Source organism: Cebus imitator, unplaced genomic scaffold (genome assembly GCF_001604975.1).
Source record: "Cebus imitator isolate Cc_AM_T3 unplaced genomic scaffold, Cebus_imitator-1.0 Scaffold8, whole genome shotgun sequence".
NCBI classification, from domain to species: domain Eukaryota; kingdom Metazoa; phylum Chordata; class Mammalia; order Primates; family Cebidae; genus Cebus; species Cebus imitator.
Window position 1 is genome coordinate 10,281,855 of NW_016107323.1, and position 21,145 is coordinate 10,302,999.

The window sequence follows — 21,145 nt, forward strand, 5'->3', positions numbered from 1 at the left end:
ATAAACATACTCATCCACCAGCATGTACATACATGTACATATATCAGGGCCTCGGTTGAAATGCCGAGACAGAATGAGGAAGGCAGGAACATTTCTGGAACTGTGATGGGGGTGAGAGTCATCACTGTTAGTGTCTTAGGAGTTGACAGAGTGGAGGAGGTTCATGGAAGGAGGAAGATTGGCAGGCTCTGGTAAGGAGGACGTACGGAAGTGGTAAGAACTGGGCACTTGGTTGGTTTGATACTGAGTGGGAAGATGAAACAAGAAGGTCTTTAAAAATAATACTGAGAAACCATAAAACTCTTAGAAGAAAACATGGGGTAACATTGTATGTGTAAATCTTCATGACCTTGGATTTGGCAATAGATTCTTAGATATGAAACCAAAAGGATCAGCAATAAAAGAAAAAAGTAGATAAACTCAACTTTAAAATGGAAAACTTTTGAGCACTAAAGGATATTATCAAGAAAGCTAATAGACAACCTATGGAATAGCAGAAAATACTTGCAAATCACATATCTGATAAGGCTTTGATATCTAGAATATGAAAAAAAAAACAACCCATAAAACTCCTAAACCTTAACAATGAAGGCAAGCAACTCAATTAAAAAGTGGATAAAGAACTTGAATAGAGAGCTGGGTGCAGTGGCTCAGGACTGTAATCCTAGCACTTTTGGAGGCTGAGGTGGGAGGATTGCTTGAACCAGGAGTTCAAGACCAGTCTGGGCAACATAGCAAGACCCCATCTCTAAAGAAACAAAATAATTTAGCCAGGAAAGGTGGCACACGCCTGTAGTCCCAGCTTCTTGGGAGGCTAAGGCAGAAGAATCACTTGAGCTCAGAAGTTCAAAGTTACAGTGAACTATGATTGCTTCACCGCACTCTAGCCTGGGAGACAGAGTGAAACCCTGTATCTAAAAATAAAATTAAAAAAAAACTTGAATAGACATTTCTCCAATATACAAATGACCAGTTAACACAGGAAAAGATGCTCATCACCATTAGTCACTAGGGAAATGCAAATTAAAACCACAATGAGGGCACACGCCATACCTAATAGATAACTGTAATTTTTTAAAAGGTGAAAATAACCAGTGTTGATAAGAACGTGTTTAAACTGAAACCTTCCTATATAGATAGGGTAGACATGTAAAATGGTGCAGCTGCTGTAGAAGAGTTTTGTGGTTCCTCAAAAAGTTAACATGGGCATATACCCCAAAGAATTGAAAACAGGGACTCAGATACTTGGAGGCCAACAGTCACTGCAGCACTATTCACAAAAGCCAAAAGGAGAAAAATAAAGTGTCCATCACAGAGGAATGGATGAACAAAATGTTGTATATTCATAAAATGGAATATTATTCAGCCATAAAAAAGAATGGAGTGATATACGCCACAACATGGACGAACCTTGGAAACATCCTCCTCAGAGAAAACAAGTCAGCCCCAAAAGGACAAATCGTAAGTATGATTCCACTTACATAAAACAGGCAAAATTCAGTGCCATGAGACAGGGCAAGAAACAAAAAACACCAGCCAAATTAGGCCAGGCGTGGTCACTCACACCTGTAACCCTAGCAATTTGGGAGGCCACGGCTGGAGGATTGCATGAGGCCAGGAGTTTGAGATCAGCCGGGCAGCAGAGCAAGACCTTATCTCTCCAATCAATCAATTAATCAATCAATCAATAAAACAGGCAAATTCATAGACACAGTAAGTAGATTGGAGGTTGCCAGGGGATTGGGGATGGGGGATGGAATTATTCTTTAATGAGTACAGAGTTTCTGTTTGGGGTGATAGGAAAGTCTGGAAAATAGTCATGGTTGCACAACACTACATGTAATTAAGCCACCGAATCACACACTAAAAATGATTTAAATGGCAGGCTGGGCACGGTGACTCACGCCTGTAATCCCAACACTTTGAGAGGCTGAGGTGGGTGGATCACTTGAGGTCAGGTATACGAAACCAGCCTGGCTAACATGGTGAAACTCCATCTCTACTAAAAACACAAAAATCAGCTGGGTGTGGTGGTTCGTACCTATAATTCCAGCTTTGGGAGGCTGAGGCAAGAGAATCACTTGAACTCAGGAGGCAGAAGTTGCAGTGAGCTGATATCATGCCACTACACTCCAGTCTGGGTGGCAGTGTGAGACTATGTCCCGGAAAAAAAAAAAAAAAACTTGGCTGGGCATGGTGGTTTATGCCTGTAATCCCAGCACTTTGGGAGGCTGAGGCAGGTGGGTCACCTGAGGTCAGGAGTTCAAGACCAGCCTGGCCAATGTGGTGAAACACCATCTCTACTAAGAATATAAAAATTAGCCAGGCGTGGTAGCACACACCTGTGGTCCCAGCTACAATAAAAAAATTACCACAATATTTTTTTTTTTTTTGAGATGGAGTCTCGCTCTGTTGCCCAGGCTGGAGTGCAGTGGCGGGATCTCGGCTCACTGCAACCTCTACCTCCTGGGTTCAAGTGATTCTGCTGCCTCAGCCTCCCGAGTAGCTGGGATTACAGATGCACCACCACACCTGGCTAATTTTTGTATTTTTAGTAGAGATGGGGTTTCGCCATGTTGGCCAGGCTAGTCTCAAACTGCTGACCTCAAGTGACCTGCCTGCTTCAGCCTTCCAAAGTGTTGGGATTACAGGCATGAGCCTCCGTGCCCAGCCAATAAAAAATTTTTTTAATCACAAAAAATACTATAAGAAATGATACCCCCCCACCCCTATTTGAAATAAATCATTCTAATTTGAAAGCAACAGAAAACAAATAATACTGAGGGAACTTTCTGGCTGTGGTATCTTCCATACATTATTTTGTTTCTCTTTATTACTCAAATTTTAGCCTTTGTGCTGCTAGAAGGAGTATAGTTATCCTTTTTAATACTAAAGACACCCTATGGGGTGGGTATTATTCATCCCAATTTTATAGGTAAGGAAACTGAAGTTCTTAAAAGTAATTTTTTTTTTTTTTTATTTTGAGACAGGGTCTCACGCTGTTGCCCAGGCTAGAGTGCAGTAGTACGATCAGGGCTCACTGTCTTCTTAACCTCCTGAGCTCAAGTGATCCTTTCACCTCAGCCTCTCGATTAGTTGGGACTACAGGCACACACCATCACACCCAACTAATTAAAAACAATAATTTGTAGAGATAGAGGTCTCATTATGTTGCCCAGGCTGGTCTTGAACTCCTGGGCCCACTCAATCGTCCTGCCTCGGCCTCCCAATGTTCTGGGATTGCAGGCATAGGCCACCATGCCCAGCCTGAAATCTCCATGGGAGAGTGATTTCTGAAGGTGGTTAGAGCAATATTGTCTGTGACGTACATTCTTTTGCAATATGACTTTGCCACTCCTCCAACAAGAGGTGGGGTATATTCCCTTCCCCTTGGACCTCAAATGGCCCCACAACCTAGTTGACATGCAGAATGTAGCAGAAGCAATGCTGTGAAATTTTAGGGCTGGTCCTGAAGACCTCTGCAGCTTCCTTCTCGCTTCACTGCTTAGAATGCTCCCTCAGAAAGCCAGACACCACATAAGAAGTCCAACTGCCTTGAAACCAGCATGCAGTGAGGAATCCCCAAACAGCCACGTGGAGAGGAAAAGGCCAAGTGGAGGAGGACTGAGGCATCAGATGTGTGAATAAAGCCTTCTTGGACCTTCCATGCCAGCCCAGTTGCCAGATGAATGCAGCTGAGTGAGTGACTTCAGCTAACACCACAGGAGCAGAAGAACTGCCTGGCCAAGCCCTGCCCAGATTCCTTCTAGAGCCCTAAGCAAATAAAATGGTTACTATATTAAACTGCTGCGTTTTGGAGTTGCTTGTTACGTAGTAGTAGATACTTAAACCATATACCTATAGAGTAACAGGGACCAGAACTAAGCCAGATCTCCCTGAGTGCCAGGCTAAGGCTCTTTCTATCTCTCTAGAGTTGGTCCACCTTTCTTTCTACTGCCACACAGTGATCATACTGGTGTCATGCTTCCCGGGGCACACCCAGGACAAGACATAGTTTGTAACAGTATCATCCCATTCTTTCCTCCTTCCTTAAGAAAGCTTATCTGGACTGGGAGCAGCGGCTCATGCTTGCACTCCCAGCATTTTGGGAGGCTGAGGTGGGAGGATTGCTTAAAGCCAGGAGTTCGAGACCAGCCTGGGCAACATAGCAAGACCTCATCTCTACTAAAAAAAAAAAAAATTAGCTGAGTGTGGCGGCATGTGCCTGTAGTCCCAGCTATTGGGGAAGTTGAGGTGGGAGGATCACTTGAGCCCAGGAGGTTAAGGATACAGTGAACCATGATTGTACCATTGTACTCCAGCCTGAGAGACAGAGGGATATCCTGTCTTAATAAAAATAAATAAATAAATAAAGTTTATCAGAATTCAAATGAGTGAGAGTAAGTTATTTTAGAAAAAGCCTCAAATCATTTCTCATTATTATTTTTAATCAATCACTTACATACATTGGAACTTATTAACCAATTATCAAGACACAGTTATAACATGAGGTTTCTTGGGCACCGTGGAGCTTCACTCCATGAGGCAGAGCTGGTAGGCAGCAAAGAGGCCTTCATGAGGGTTTGGTTTAATTTAGTGTTCCCCCAATTTTTCTCACTAGCTTATTACCTTGGTGATTTCTGTCAAATCTACAGACCAAGCTGTGTTATTATCAACTCCATTTTTTATTTAAATATACTTCCATTCTTACGTACTTTTCACTAAAAATGATTTTTTCTTTTTTTACACAGGGTCTCACTCTGTCACCTAGGCTGGAGTGCAGTGGTGCAATCATGGCTCATTGGAGCCTTGACCTGCTGGCCCCAAATGATCCTCCCACCTCAGCCTTCTGAGTGGCTGAGACCACAGACATGCACCACCACACCCAGGTAATTTTTAAATTTTTCATAGAGATGGCATCTCGTTATGTTGCCCAGGCTAGTCTTGAACTTCTGGACTCAAGCAATCTTCCCACCTCAGCCTTCCAAAGTACTGGGATTACAGCAAAAAGGAAATGTTTTTATCTGCACTGTAACTGAAAAATCTGTATCACTTTCCTTATATAGAAGGTAACAATGTTGACATCCTGACATTATTTCCTTTTAGCTAGATATTATTACTCAGGAAACCAGAGTCTGAGACCAGAATTTCTGTTGTTAAAAATCAAGATTATCCAAAAGCTCAGATAGTGGAAAAAAAAAAAAAAAAAAAAAAAAAAAAAAAAAGCAAGATTAGGAAATAGTAGGAAGACATTAAAGACATACTAATAAAAAGAGAAGACACAAATTACTAGTATCAGAAATGAATGAAGGGTTATTATTCTATTATGAATCCCATGGACATTAAAAATGATAGTAAATAATATTATGAAACAACTCTATGCTCACATATTTGATAATCTAGATGAAATGGACTGACTTCTTAAAAGATACAATCTACCGAAACTCACACAAGAACTAGATAACTCAGATGGGCCTCTATCTAGTCAGGAAGTTGAATCAATTGTTAATAACCTTCCAAAACAGAAATCACCATGCCTAGAGGGTTTCACTGGTAAATTCCACCAAATGCTTAAGGAAGAAATGATACCAATTGGCCAGGCATGGCTCATGCCTATAATCACAGCACTTCGGGAGGCCAAGGTGGGAAGATTGCTTGAGCCCAGGAGTTCAAGACCAGCCTGGGCAACATAGGGAGACCCTGTCTCTACTAAATAAAAATATTAGTTGGGCGTGGTGGCATGTGACTGAAGTCCCAAGTACTCAGGAGGCTGAGGTGGAAGGATCACTTGAACCCAGGAGGTTGAGGTCATAGTGAGCTACGATAGTGCCTATAACAATTATCTATAATCTCTTCCAGAAAACAGAAGCAGAAGGAATCCTTTCTAGCTCATTATATGAGGCCAGCATTACCCTAATACCAAAACCAGACAAAGACATTGTAAGAAAGGAAAACTATAGACTAATAGCTCTCATGAATATAGGTGCAAAAATCTTCAACAAAATATTAGCAAGTTGAATCTAACAACATGTAAAAAAAAAAATTATACATCAGAACCAAGTGGGATTTATTCAAGTGTGTAAGGCTGGTTTAATATTCAAAAATCAATCAAGAAGAAAAATCATTACTCAAACCAATAGATTCAGAAAAAGCATTTGACAAAATCCAACACCTATTTATGATAAAAACTCTAAGCAAACTAGGAATGGCGTGGAACTTCCTCAACTTGATAAAGAACATTGACAAAAAGCCTGTGGCTAACATCATACCTAAATGTGAGGAACTGGAAGTTTTCCCCTTAAGATCAAGAACAAGGCAAGTGTGTCACCACTCCTGTTCAACATACTAGCGGTCCTAGCTAGTGCAATAAGACATGAAAAGGTATTTAGATTAGGAAGGAAGACATAAAACTGTCTTTGTTACAGATGGTGACATAATGATTTATATAGAAAAATCTGAAAAAAAAATCAACAGAAACATTCCTGGAATTAAGCAATTATAGCCAGGTTGCACGATATATGTTTAATATACAAAAGACTTATAAACACCAAACCAAGGCTTTCTCATTGAAAAGAAAATTAAAAGAGACCTGAAAAGGGTCTTTTTGGCACAAGCTTCTTACCACAGGACTCAGTGTTATTTAGTGTATGTACATGTCTTCCTAAACCATGTATCATTGAACCAATAAAACCAACTAAACAAATTCTCCTTTAGTATCATCTGCCATTAAAAATTCATAGCCCATGTATTCCTAGACAATTTACTTCTTCATTGATTTTTATCTGTAATTGAGAGTTTGTGTCTTCCTAGCTCCATTCTTTATATTTCCCATAGATTGACAAAGATGATTGCTCTCAGCTTAGATGCGAGAGAGCTAAGAAAGACTGACTTAGGGTGGGATATGCGTGTATGACTGGGGGTAGAGTGGCAAAGATAAGCTTTCACATGAGATGGAGCTCATGGAGGTTGCAGTGAGCCAAGATTGCAACACTGCACTCCAGCCTGGGCAACAGCGTGGGACTGACTCAAAAATAAAAAAGAAAAGAAAAGAAATCACTGTTGAATAAATGAGATGGCAAACCCAGATTTACCAATAGGGCTGTCTCCTCACCGAGAGATGCTGGCATAATAGATAATGTTGTTTCGCAAAACACATATGTCCTGAATTGGAACCAGAAAAGAGTGTCATTTTAATGATAAAACTGTAGGCTGGCTGGGCATGATGGCTCACACCTGTAATCCCAGCACTTTGGGAGGCCGAGGCAGGTGGATCACAAGGTCAGGAGTTCAAAACCAGCCTGGCCAATATGGTCAAACCTTGTCTCTACTAAAAATACAGAAATTAGGCCGGGCGCGGTGGCTCACGCCTGTAATCCCAGCACTTTGGGAGGCCGAGGCGGGTGGATCACGAGGTCAAGAGATCAAGACCATCCTGGTCAACATGGTGAAACCCCGTCTCTAATAAAAATACAAAAAATTAGCCGGGCATGGTGGCGCGTGCCTGTAATCCCAGCTACTCAGGAGGCTGAGGCAGGAGAATTGCCTGAACCCAGGAGGCGGAGGTTGTGGTGAGCCGAGATCGTGCCATTGCACTCCAGTCTGGGTAACAGGAACGAAACTCCGTCTCAAAAAAAAAAAAAAAAAATACAGAAATTAGCCATGCATGGTGGCGGGCACCTATAGTCCCAGCTACTGGGGAGGCTGAGGCAGGAGAATTCCTTGAACCCGGGAGGCGGAGGTTGCAGTGAGCCGAGATTGCATCACTGCACTCTAGCCTGGGAGACAGAGCAAGGCTCCATCTCAAAAAAAAAAACAAAAAACAAAAACTGTAGGCCAAGATTTAGCCTATGAATTGTTTTGTATTCCTTTACTCAGGGCTTGGAATTTTTTAAGTAAAAGATGTAAATTTAATTAATTTCTTACTTTTTCATAGTTTAGTGGGTTTTTTTCTATGACCAGTTTTGAACTATCACGCAATCCTCCTCTCTTGTTCTTTTTGAGAACCTGTGTTTTACGGTTTATAATTGGTCTGTAAAAGATTCCCAGGCTGGGGCTGCAGCAGTGAATGCTGGAGGTATTGACGAACGGGACCCTGTTTGTAATGCTGGCTGGGTGGCTGCAGGCTCCAGGATTATCTGGTGCTTTGGAGACAGAGGACACGGGGTAGTGACTCAGGTTGGAGGGAATGTGCTCCTCGGGACAGATTTCTATGTCCTGGTTATGATGAAATACTTTCCACTGGCCACTGGCCACAAGCTATAACAGCCTTGGGCAAGTCCGCTTGATCTTCTGGGCTTTCATTTCCTCATCACTGGAAACAGAAAACACATTTGGAATGCAATTCCAGTGTCTCACCACTTCCTGGCTGTGTGGCTTTGGGTAAGTTGATTAACCTCTCTAAGCTTTGGTGTTCTACCTACAAAATGGGGACATGGCACTCTTGTGGGAATGAAATGAAATCCTTGCTCAAAAGTCTTAAGCTTTGATGACTTTTAGTACTACTTCAAAAATGACATGTTAATATCAACACTTCAGTATTTCTTAAAACAGATGTATTTTTCCACAAAATAATATGGCATATATGTTTGTGTCAAAGGCTTTATGAAGAACCAAAACAGAAGCAGCTTTTCCTCCTTTTTACTATTTCAGTTTTTAATTTTGCTGGTTTCTACATTATTCATATTCTCCTGTTAGTGACTGAAGAAGACCGACTTCCCTTAAATCACTCACTATTGTCCAGTCTCCCCTCCTTACCAATCAGTTCATCGGGAATTTTAATTCCTCTTTTGGTTACAATGTTGCTTTAGAAATGTTTATATCTGGTTATATCCAACCAGAGACAACATCACTTTGGCAGTTTCAGACAGAAGGGAGAATTTCCTAGTAGTGAATTTAGATTATTCTACAATCAACTTATCCAACTTGAAAAAAATATTCAACTACTACACACCCATTAGAATAGCCAAAACCTAGAACACTGAGATGCTGTTGAGAATGTGAAGCAGAAACTCTGTCATTGCAGGTGGGAATGTGACATGGTGCAGCCGCTTTGGAAGACGGTTGATTTCTTACCAAATTAAACCTGCTCTTAACGATTACCATACGATCCGGTCATCACACTCCTTGGTATTTACCCAGAGTTGAAAACTCATGTCCACACAAAAACCTTCACATGGATATAGCAGCTTCATTCAGAACTGCCAAAATTTGGAAGCAACCAAGATGTCCTTCAGGAACTGAATAGAGAAATAAACAGCGGTGCGTCCAGACAACGGAATACAGGATTATTCAGCGTTAAGAAGAAATGAGCTGTCAAGCCATGAACAGACATGGAAGAAACTTAAATGCATATCACTACATGAAAGAAGCCAATTTGAAGAGGCTACATATGGTATCATTCCAACTATATGACAACTATGGAGACAGTAAAAAGATCAGTGTTGTCTAAGAGTGGGGAAAAGGGAGGGTTGAATCAATGGAACAGGGAGGATTTTTAGGGCAGTGAAAATACTATGTACCTTACTACAATGATGGATACCATCATTATACAGTTGTCCAAATCCACGGAATGTACAACACCACCAAGCATGAACCCTTATCCCTTATGTAAACTATAGAATTTGATTTGCTGCTGCTGATGTGTCAAATGTAGGTTCAGCAACTGTAACAAATGCACCACTCTGGTGGGGGAGGTTGATGCTGGAGGAGGCTGTGCATGTGGGAATAGGGGGTATATGGGAACTCTCTGTACCTTTCTCTCAATTTTGCAGTGAATCTAAAACTGCTTAAAAAATAAAATCTGGCTAGGCACAGTGGCTCACACCTGCAATCCCAGCGCTTTCAGAGGCCAAGGTGGGCGGATCACGAGGTCAGGAGATCGAGACCATCCTGGCCAACATGGCGAAACCCTGTCTCTACTAAAAATACAACAAAAAATTAGCTGGGTGTGGGGGCATGTGCCTGTAATCCCACCTACTCGGGAGGCTGAGGCAGGAGTCGGAAGTAGTGAGCTGAGATCACGCCACTGCACTCCAGCCTGGCAACAGAGTGAGACTCCATCTCAAAAAAAAAAAAGAAAAAAAAATCTTAGGGTTACAACCTTTTACTGGGCAGTGAAATCAACTTGCCAATTGGGACTAGTGTTAAAAATAAATGAAACAAGGTTGGCTATGGTGGCTGACTCCTATAATCCCAGCACTTTGGGAGGCTGAGGCGGGTGGATCACCTGAGGTCAAGAGTTTGAGAGCAAGCCTGGCCAACATGGTAAAACCCTGTCTCTACTAAAAATACAAAAATTAGCAGCACATGGTGGTGGGCACCTGTAATCCCAGCTACCTGGTAGGCCGAGGCAGGAGAATCGCTTCAACCCAAGAGGCAGAGGTTGCAGTGAGCCGAGATTGTACCACCGCACTCCAACCTCGGCCACAGAGCAAGACTCCATCTCAAAAACAAAACAAAACAACACAGCCTATCTCAAAGCCCTCCTGCTCTCAGGCACTAATGTATAATGTTCCTTTTGTCAGAAACCAACCCCTGATTAACAATTTCTCCCTAGATTAACAATTTCTTATTCTTTCGGTCTTAGCTCAATTCCTACCCCTCCTCACACTGGAACAAATAGCCCTTTACAACCTGTGGAAACGCTCACCTTTCCTGCATAGTACTAATCACACGGGTAATTTTTTTTTTACAGCTCTACTGAGGTATAATTTACATTACCATAAAATTCACCCACTGTAAGTGTAAAAGTCAATGACTATTTTTGTAACTGTATCTAAAGTTGCCACAACACTACACTACAGTTTTAGAACATTTCTGTCACTCTCCCAAATTCCCATGAGCTAATCTGCAAACAATCTGTTTCCACTCACATTTTTTGTTGTAGTTGTTTTGTTTTTGAGATTCAGTCTCACTCTGTAACTCACGCTGGAGTGCAGTGGTGCGACCTAGGCTCACTGCAACCTCTGCCTCCTGGTTCAAGGAATTCTCATGCCTCAGTCTCCCGAGTAGTGGAATTACAGGGGTGTACCACCACGCCTGGCTAAGTTTTGTATTTTTAGGAGAGACAAGATTTGCTAATTTTTGTGTTTTTAGGAGAGACGGGATTTCACCATGTTGCCCAAACTGGTCTCAAATTACTGGGCTCAAGTGATCCGCCTGCCTTGGCCTCCCAAAATACTGGGATTATAGGCATGAGCCACTGCCCTCGGCCTCCACTCACATTTAACTTTCCTGGATAGTTCACATAAATGGGATAATACAGTATGTAATCGTTGGCATCTAACTTTTTGCTTAGCACAGTGGTTTTCAACCTGGGGGCAACTTTGCCCTCCAAAAGACATTTGGCAATAATCCGGAAACGCACTTGCTTATTACAACTGAGAGAGTCTACTACTGGTATCTTGTGGGTAGAGGTTCGTGTTATTGCTAAACATCTGACAATTGGCAGGATAGTCCCCCACAACAAGGAATTATCTTGCTCAAAATGTCAACAGAGCTAAGGTCGAAAAATCTTGACTTTTGTTTTTTCTAAAGATAGGGTCTTACTCTGTCACCCAGGCTGGAGTGCAGTGGTGCAATCATGGCTCACTGCAGCCTTGACCTCCCTGGGCTCAGGTGATCTTCCCACCTCAGCCTCCTGAATAGTTGAGACTACAGGCACATGCCACCACGTCCAGCTAATATTTGTATTTTTTGTAAAGATGGGGTCTCACTTTGTTGCCAGGCTGGTCTCAAACTCCTAGGCTCAAACGATCCGCCTGCCTTGGCCTCCCAAATTGTTGGGATTACAGGCATGAGCTACTGGGCCAAAAACCCTTGACTTAACATGTTTTGAGGTTCATCCAGGTTACAGCAATAATTAGTATTTTGTTCCTGAATAGTATTTAATTGCTGAATAATATTCCATTCTATGGAAATATCACGAGTTGTTTATCCATTCACCTGTTGATAACATTTGGTTTGTTTCCAGTTTGGGGCCAGTAAGGGTGATGTTGCTAAGAATATTTATATTTAAGTCTTTCTGGGAACATATGTTTTCACTTGGTGGGTGTACATTCCTACAGAGACCAGCTTGGCCATACAGACCCCCACCCAGGCAGTGCTGAAGGCATTAAGAAGCAGACACCCAGGAAGAACAGCAAGGTGGGACTATCCGGGGACCAACAGCCTTCAGAGCTGAGAGCCTCAGGGGCTGACAGCATTCCAGGCTGAGGGACTCAAGCAGATTCTGACTCACGTAGTTATTCTCTCTGAACAGGTGATTATTATTAACAAACAGGTGTTCTGTGTTTTCTCATAGAACAAAAATAAAGTAGGTAGGCAGCTGGTGCCTGCTCACCACTGATCACAGACAAACCAGAAAGCATTCTCCACGAGGGAGCCACGGGGGCAGGGTCACACATCTCGCGCATAAAGACTTGTTTCAACCGGTGTACGATTTACATATACTGTCTTGCTACTTTAGAATGCCCCAAGTAGTTTTCCACTTGGGCAGGGGGCCCACGGCTAGGTTTTCCTTGCCATTGTTCTTCTTAGCAAACAATTTATTTATCATACAGTCAGCATTTCTCAACACATTCCTAAGAGTGGAATTGCTAGGTTATATGTTAGTTTATTTATTTTTGAGACAGGATCTCACTCTGTCTTCCAGGCTGGAGTGTTAGTGGTGTGATCTTGGCTCACCGCAACCTCCGCCTCCCAAGTTCAAGCGATTCTCCTGCCTCAGCCCCCTAAGTATCTAGGATTATAGGGGTCCGCCAGCATGCCCAGCTAATTTTTGTATTTTTAGTAAAGACGGGGTGTCACCATGTTGGCCAGAATGGTCGCGATCTCCTGACCTCGTGATCCGCCCACCTGGACCTCCCAAAGTGCTGGGATTACATGCTCACCGAGGAACGTATGGCCGTTGGGTGGAATGGCAGGGGACTTAGAAACTTCCCTCCCACTTGTTTGACTTGAAATAAGCTAACTACGATGTGACTCTGCTTGACTGGTGTCCTCCTCGTTTTAGGGATGGGGGAGTGGGGCCTTGAAGTGGGCAAGAAGAAAGGGCAGAATGGAGGCCGGCTCCCTGCAGACTGTGGAGTGAGAGGTCTAGACTGAGGTTGGGGCTGAGGAACAGGGTCCTGAAGCTGAGACGGGATCGCAGCGGGAGCCACTGACTCCTCAGGGAGCCAAAGGGCAACGAGCTGAACCCCATTTCACATCTCCCCCGATCCGCGACCCTTCCCTACCTGGTTACTCACCTGCTCTGAAGTCTCCAGGTTTCCCTAGCCACAGTTATCGCCGCGGTCCCTGCGTTGCTAGGTTACTCGCCAATCTCAGAAGGCGGGACTCGGCGTCTGACTGACCTTTCTTTTCACCATTCAATTCCTTGTTCCTCTCAGTTGTCCCCACCTCCTGAAGCCTGACCAATCAGAAGCACCGTCATTTTGACCTTCCACCAATAGAAAGACTTGGGACTCCCTCTGGGTTGGCCTCAAAGAGTAAGGCGGGGAAGATGGGAGGAGAAAGGGGCGTGGATTCTTCGTCCTGCCCCTTCTTAAGGAGGCGGGCCAGGGAGTACTGCATCGGCAGCGGGCGAGACCTGCGGAAGGACGTGAGATGTGGCCAATTAGAACTCACCATGGTATCCCAGTTAGCCAGTAGGTCGCTGTCAAGGGGAAAAGGGGCGGAGCCAGCGGGGTTGAGAGGACGGTAGGCGGTGGATGGGAGAGCTGGCGCAGCTGCCGTGGTGGCAGTGGCTGAAGTAGCTGCAGCTGCGGCGGCTGCAACAGCTTCGGGCTCGGGGTTTTGGCGGCGGCGCCGGAGGGCTGGGCTGCGCAGTGCGGACCCCGGCGCGTGGTCCGGGTTGCTGGGGCGGCGCGTGTAAGAATCCGAGGGATGCGAGGGCTTGGCCCGAGGGAGAGGGCAGGGACCAGAGGTCAGAGGGCGCGGAGTAAGGGGTTGCGGCGCGGCAGTCTGGTGTGGGAGGTGGGCTGGACGGGCCCGGAGGGGCCGCGGGGAAGGCTCCGGCGCGCTTCTCTCCGTCCAGCCCTGGCGGGGGCTTTGCATTCCCTCTCTTCGCCCCCAACTTCTTGGGACGACCCTCACGTGGGCGCCCAGCCAGGGGGTGGGAGCACGTGGAGCTGGAGCCGGCGCTCCTGCGCCCTCCTTCCTCCCTCCCTCGCCCTTCTCCCTGGCGCCCTCAGGTGACCCCGCAGGAGTCTAGTGCCCGGGTCAGCTGCCCCAGCGGACAGCGGGATGGCAGCTGGCCCTCTCTTCCCCTGGGCCCTTTCCTCAGGGCTGGCCATTTGGGTTCTCTCTAGAGGCGGAAGCAAAGCCCGCGGAGGGAACACTGGACCGGGACTCACTCAGAACCGGGACTCAGGAGTCCTGGGTTCTAGCCCTGCTTCTGGACTGTGTGACCTTGGGCAAGTCTCTTCCCCTCTCTGGGCCTCATTTTAAGTCTCCCTGGAAAAATGATGTGTTTGAATTCAAATCGGGGGACTGGTTCTAGTTGTAAGTGTATATAGAGTAATGGTTAAGCAGGGAGGGTCCCTGAGTTCAGACTGCCTGGGTTGAAACTTAGAAGAGGCAAGTTAAGTTAATCACTCCAAGCTTCAATTTCCTCATTCGTAAAGTGGGGATATAGGCTAAGATAGAATTTTTCAACAGCAGCTCAGTTGACATTTTGAGCTACGTAATTCTTTGTTTCTGGAGGTCTGACCTGCGCATTGTAGCACGTTCAGTGGCATCCCCAGACTTCACCCACCAGCAATCCCCCCCACTCCCAAGCTGTGACAGTCAAAGATGTCTTCAGACACTGCTGATGTCCCCGTGGGGGCAAAATTCACCCCAGTTGAAACCAATGAGCAAAGACAACACAGGCAGACAAGCAGTCATATATTAAACAGTTAACCGTGTCCAACCTTCTGAATTGGAGGACTTCTTTGCTTATCTGTGTGGCAGATATGGAAATTATGCGCGAACGCCACCCCCCACACCTTTTTTTTTTTTTTTTTTAGCTCATTGTTAGTGTGTTTTATGTGTGGCCCAAGACAGTTCTTCCAGTGTGGCCCAGGGTAGCCAAAAGGTTGAACAGCCGTGAGTTAAAATGTAGAAACCACTAGCCATTATGATAATAGTAACATTAAGAAACCTCTTCTCTGTGAGTTAATAAATTCTCCTGCCTTCAAAGTAAATATAGGAGGGAATTGTCAAAGCTGAGTAATGGCTACAGGGAAGTTTAAGTATTGAGTATGTTTGAAAATATCTGTGGTAAAAAGTTAAACCAAAAAGATAATACAACCATAGTTCTTACGACTGCCAAATAGTAGCGTTTCATCTGGGATTTCCTCTTCTGCCTCTCTACTGCTGAGACTTTTAAAAGCAAAATAAACCCCCAGATCTGGAGGAAACTTAAAAAAAAAAAAAACTCACAGGAAGTGTGCTGGGCACAGAGCTACGGAGCTTAGCAGCAAGTAGAACGGTGTTTACTTTTGCTGCCTTGTTTTAAAAAGATGTACCGCTCTCTGTGGATGCACAAGGCTTTGCTCGGAGTTGTTCCAATGATTCGCGGAAGTCAGTTGCCCAGTTGCAATTGACTAGGTCAGTTAGGAGGCAAAGTGGGTTGAGCCCAGAGCCCACAGCTTGAGGAAGGAGCCTGCTGCTGTTTGCAAGTTCAAAGGTCTGTGGTCAGATCTGCTGAGTCTTTTTTGTTGTTGTTTGGTCCTCAGCGGAAATGGGAATGTGCATAAATAGGAGCTGTAACAGGCTAGCTCAGAGTGTTTTATTTATTTTTAAATTTTTAATTTATTAATTTATTTTTTGAGACGGAGTCTCGCTCTGTCACCCAGGTTGGAGTGCAGTGGAACGATCGGCTCACTGCAACCTCTGCCTCCTGGATTCAAGTAATTCTCCTGCCTCGCCTCCCCAGTAGTTGGGATTACCGGCAGGCGCCACCACACCTGGCTAATTTCTATATTTTTAGTAGATACCAGGTTTTAGCATGTTGGCCAGGCTGGCCTCAAACTCCTGACTTCAGGTGATCCACCCACCTCAGCCTCTCAAAGTGCTGGGATTACAGGCGTAAGCCACCGTGCCTGGCTGCTCTGAATGTTTTTTTTTTTTGTGATGGAGTCTTGCTCTGTCATCCAGACTGGAGTGCAGTGGCGCAATCTTGACTCGCTGTAAGCCCTGCCTCCTGAGTTCAGGCTATCTTCTGCCTCAGCCTCCCAAGTAGCTGGGATTATAGGCGTGTGCCACCATGCCTGGGTAATTTTTGTATTTTTAGTAGAGATGGGGTTTCACCATGTTGGCCAGGCTGGTCTTGAACTCCTGACCTCAGGTGATCCACCCACCTCGGTCTCCCAAAGTGCTGGGATTACAGGGGTAAGCCACTGTGCCTGGCTGTTCTGAGTGTTTTAAATTTGGAGTTAAGGATGAGCACTTTTACTGTGTTAAAAAACACTCATCACTTAAAAAGAATACACTTGTCCCCTTCGTCAGACAGGTAAATCTAAGAGAACAACTCCTATATAAGAATAATACAAATGATATAAAAATGATACATTTTGGAAGTATGTTTCTAATTGTTCCTGAGAGGCTGCTTGGTAAAGCTAAAGTGAAAGATGTATTTTAAATCTGTATTTTCATACAAGTATATATTGGTGATTAAAGCTCGGAGCTACCTAAATACACAGTCCAGACTTCGAGGAATTCTAGTGTAATGGCTAAGAACACAGGTTCGGAGTCAGACCGTATAGTTGAAAGCTTGGCTCTTTTTAGCTGTGTGGGTCCTTGGGCAGGATGCGTAACCTCTCTGTGCCTGAAGTATCCCCCACCCCCATCCTGTAACAGGGAGATAATAAGCCTACCTATCTCATGAGGTTATTAAGAATTTTCAGTTGACTTTTACTTACGGAGTGCTAGTAGGGTCCCTCATTCATAGTAAGCACTCATTGAGTATTAACTGTTAACTTTAATTGTATTTTTTTGTCATTTTATTTTATTATTTATTTATTTGAGATGAAGTCTGGCTCTGTCGCCCAGGCTGCAGTACAGTGGCGTGATCTCGGCTCATGCCAAACTTTGCCTCCCAGGTTCAAGCGATTCTCCTGCCTCAACCTCCTGAGTAGCTAGAATTAGAGGCGCCCACCACCACACCCAGCTAATTTTTATATTTTTAGTAGAGACAGGGTTTCACCATGTTGGCCAGGCTGGTCTCAAACTCCTACCTCAGGTGATCCGCCTGTCTCAGCCTTCCAAAGTGCTGGGATTATAGGCGTGAGCCACCACACCCGGCCTTTTATTTTATCTTTTTAGAGACAGGGTTTCACCCTTGCCCAGGCTGGACTGCAGTGCTGTGATCATAGCTCACTATAAATCCAGCTCCGGGGCTCAAGTGTTTCCCCCACCTCAGCCTCCCAAGCAGCTAGGCCTGCAGGCGCATGCCATCATGCCCAGCTAATTTAAAATTTTTATTTTGTAGAGATGGAGTCTTGCTACACTGCCCAGGCTGGTCTTGAACTGCTAAGCTCAAGCCATTCTCCCACCTTGATTTCTCAAAGTGCTGGGATTACAGGTGGGAGCCACTGTGCCCAGCCTATTTTTTTCTTTAAAGTTGTTACAAAACTTAGAAATAAATATAAAGAGAAGTGGAGGTAGAACATATTAGCCCTAATCTCACTCTCCAGACAGAATTTTCCTTGACTTTTCTGTATTTGTTCTTACAGCATTCCCCTCGTCCATATTTTAATGCTATTATACTGTAATAATTCTTTTTTTTTTTTTTTTTTTTTGAGACGGAGTTTCGCTCTTGTTACCCAGGCTGGAGTGCAATGGCGCAATCTCGGCTCACCGCAACCTCCGTCTCCTGGGTTCAGGCAATTCTCCTGCCTCAGCCTCCTGAGTAGCTGGGATTACAGGCATGTGCCACCATGCCCAGCTAATTTTTGTATTTTTAGTAGAGACGGGGTTTCACCATTTTGACCAGGGTGGTCTCGATCTCTTGACCTCGTGATCCACCAGCCTCGGCCTCCCAAAGTGCTGGGATTACAAGCGTGAGCCACCGCGCCCGGCCAATTCTTTTTTTTTCTATAATTCTTTTTATTTATTTTTTTGAGATCGAGTCTCACCCTGTCACCCAGTCTGCAGTGCAGTGGCTCCATCTCAGCTCACTGCAATCTCCACCTTCCAGTTTCAAGTGATTCTCCTACCTCAGCCTCCCAAGTAGCTGGGATTACAGGCGTGTGCCACCACGTCCAGTTAATTTTTGTATTTTAAGTAAAAACGGTTTCACCATAATGGCCAGGCTGGTCTCAAACTCCTAATCTCGTGATCCGCCTGCCTCCCTAAGTACTGGGATTACAAGTGTGAACCAATGTGCCCAGTGCGATTCTTTTATTTTTTCAGAGACGGAGTGTCACTGTTGCCCAGGCCAGAGTGCAGTGGTACAGTCCTAGCTCACTGTAGCCTTGAACTCCTGGGCTCAAGTGAGCATTCTGAGTAGCTGAAACTACAGGTACATGCCACCTGACCAGCTAATTTTATTTATTTTTGTATTTTAAATATGTATTTTTTCTGTGTGTATGCTGATGCAACTGGCTATTAAAAAAAATTTTTTTTATAGAGATAGGGTATTGCTATATTGCTCACACTGGTTTCAAATTCCTGGCCTTAATTGATCTTCCCACCTCAGCCTTACAAAATCCTGGGTTTATAGATGTGAGGTACCCCACTGGCCAGTTTTCTTAAATTGAGATATAATTTACCATTTTATTATTTATTTATTTAGAGACTCTGTTACCCAGGCTAAAGTGCAGTGGTGTGATCTCAGCTCACTGCAACCTCCACCTCCTGGGTTCAAGCTAGTTGTGTGCCTCAGCTTCCCGAGTAGCTGGGATTACATGTACCCACCACCAAGCCCAGGTATGTATTTTTAGTAGAGATGGGGTTTCGCTGTGTTGGCCAGGCTGGTCTTGAACTCCTGGCTCAAGTGATCCACCTACCTCGGCCTCCCAAAGTGCTGGGATTACAGGTGTGAGCCACCACGCCTGGCTCTAATTCACCATTTCAAAGAGTATAATTTAGTGGTTTTTATTCACAAGGTTGTGTAACCATCACCACTAATATCAGAATATATTAATCAGTCATGGCTGTGTTTTAATAATTATCCTTTATATTTTTAATTCTCAAACCCTAGAAGATGCCTCTCATGGAGGAGTTTCTGAGCAGCACGTCTGGTCCAGTGGCTTTGAAAGGGAGCTCAAACCAGAAAGTGTTTCAAGCCTTGGACGTCACATCCTGAGGGCCACAGGAGAAGAGAACATGGCTGTGAGTTTGGATGACGACGTGCCCCTCATCCTGACCTTGGACGAGGGTGGCAGTGCCCCACTGGCTCCCTCCAACAGCCTGGGCCAAGAAGAGCTACCTAGCAAAAGTAAGATGGTGGGGAGCGCTGGAGGAACCCCAGTGTTTCTCTTTCAGAGGCTGAGAGGTGATAAGTGCTTTGTGGTCTGATAGTAGGGGCGTGTAACTTGCTGCCTGGCCACATGTTTGAGCCCCAAATTCTGATACAGAAACTGCTCCTGAGAGACTGTGGGTTCTCATTCCACACCCCCAACTTGGCAGTGTTTCCAAGGGCCTAGCTGCTGCTCTTCGAGCCCTCATTCCCTTTGCCACCTGCCTGCCTTACACCTGAGGTGACTTGGCCTGCCTGCGGATGCTTGGTGGGGGCCTCAGGCCAACCTGCTCTGGCTGCCTTCCCTGCCCCATTCCTTCTTAAAAAAAGAAACAGATTTCAACACCAGCCTCCGTCTGTCCCCATCTGAAACCATTGGCAGGAGAGCAGCACTGCCTGCATCTCTGCTCCATCTCAGTCCCTCCTTGCCCAGGACAGCGGGGAAGAGGGCGAGTGTTTTGTCGTGATTCATTGATTTGAGGGTTTGGGGTTTTGCTTTGACTTCCTATGAACCAAAGCCTAGCACAAAGTGAACCCAAGTGCAGCAAGGAGCTTTAAATTTTTTAAATTTTAAGTGTGTTTCTGGCAGAATCAGAGGTCTTAAAAACCCTTCTGGTTCTCATCCCGAAGCCATTTGTCTCAGTTGCTCATGCCTTGGGCTCAGGAGAGGCTTAAAATAACTTGCCTATTCTGGAGGGTCCTAAGACGTTGGGAAGCAGTGCTTCAGGGTCTGCTTAGCAAATGCATGTTCCACATCTCCCGGTGCTCCCCAGCCAGGGCAGAGGGGGAGTGTTCTCCCGTTCACAAGTGAAGATGTTTGGGGCCAGGGAGAGACGAGCCAGGCTCTCCCGTCTCCTTTGTCCAGAGAGAATGCAGTTGAGTTGCAGGGAGCTCAGCGGCCTCCCCTGGGAATTGATGAAGGAGAGCAGTGTTTCCAGGGATGTGAGTGTGGCGGGGAGCCCTGGCCTCCTAGAAACAGGCCTCTCTTTGCTTCGCCATGCTCACCCTCATCTAGGGTGGCAGAGCTGGGCTGCTCAGGAGGATTCAAACGTAAACCAGATTTTCCCCCAAGCACCACTCAGGGATGAGAAAGCAGTGGCTCTGATTTCAGAAAATCTGTTCTCTTTCGAAATCCCTTTGCAAGGATAGGCAGTATTATCCCTGTTTTACAGAGGAGGAAACTGTAGGTCAGAGAGGGCAAGTAACTTGCCTGAAGTCACCCAGCCAGGAAATGGTTGAGCAGAGATTTGAACCCAGCATCATCTGACTCCAGAATTCCTTCTCCTTCTCCTCTTCCTTCTTTTTCTTCTCCAGCTGCTCCTCCCTCTCCTTTTTGCTTCACTCCCTTCAATAGATGTAAGCACAGGCCAGGCACGGTGGCTCCCACCTTTAATCCTAGCCCTTTGGGATGCCAAGGCAGGAAGACCACTTGAGCCTAGTGATTTTGAGTTCAAGTTCAAGACCAACCTGGGCAACATAGTGAGACCTCAGTTGTACAGAACAATTAAAAACTTATCCAGGTATGGTGGTGCGTGCCTATAGCCCCAGCTACTCAGGAGGCTGAGGCAGGAGGATTGCTTGAGCCCAGGAATTCAAGGTTGCTGTGGGCTATGATTGCACCACTGCACTCCAGCCTGGGCAACAGAGCAAGACCCTGTCTCAACAAAAAAAAAAAAAAAAAGAAAAGAAAATGAGTACAGG

The 21,145-nt window shown here is 45.1% G+C and overlaps 2 protein-coding genes across 8 annotated transcripts in view; one reads left to right on the plus strand and one right to left on the minus strand.

Annotated features, from left to right (window-relative positions):
- IQCD (IQ motif containing D) overlaps nt 1–13,351 on the minus strand; it is a 30,270-nt gene extending 16,919 nt beyond the window's left edge. For all 3 annotated transcript variants that reach the window (XM_017543242.2, XM_017543234.2, XM_017543232.2), the window contains exon 1: nt 13,248–13,351. The gene's annotated coding sequence lies outside the window, so the exon portion shown is untranslated. The remainder of the gene's footprint in view (nt 1–13,247) is intronic.
- A 311-nt stretch (nt 13,352–13,662) lies between these two features.
- The window catches only part of TPCN1 (two pore segment channel 1), a 76,582-nt gene continuing 69,099 nt past the window's right edge, over nt 13,663–21,145 (plus strand). For 2 of the 5 annotated variants that reach the window (XM_017543265.2, XM_017543247.1), the window contains exons 1-2: nt 13,695–13,869; nt 19,187–19,423. In XM_017543265.2, the coding sequence (XP_017398754.1) occupies nt 19,312–19,423 (112 nt within the window). In that variant the 5' untranslated portion in view covers nt 13,695–13,869; nt 19,187–19,311. Of the gene's footprint in view, nt 13,870–19,186; nt 19,424–21,145 lie in introns of all 5 variants that reach the window. The other 3 variants (XM_017543254.2, XM_017543275.2, XM_017543263.2) reach the window with 3 other exon arrangements.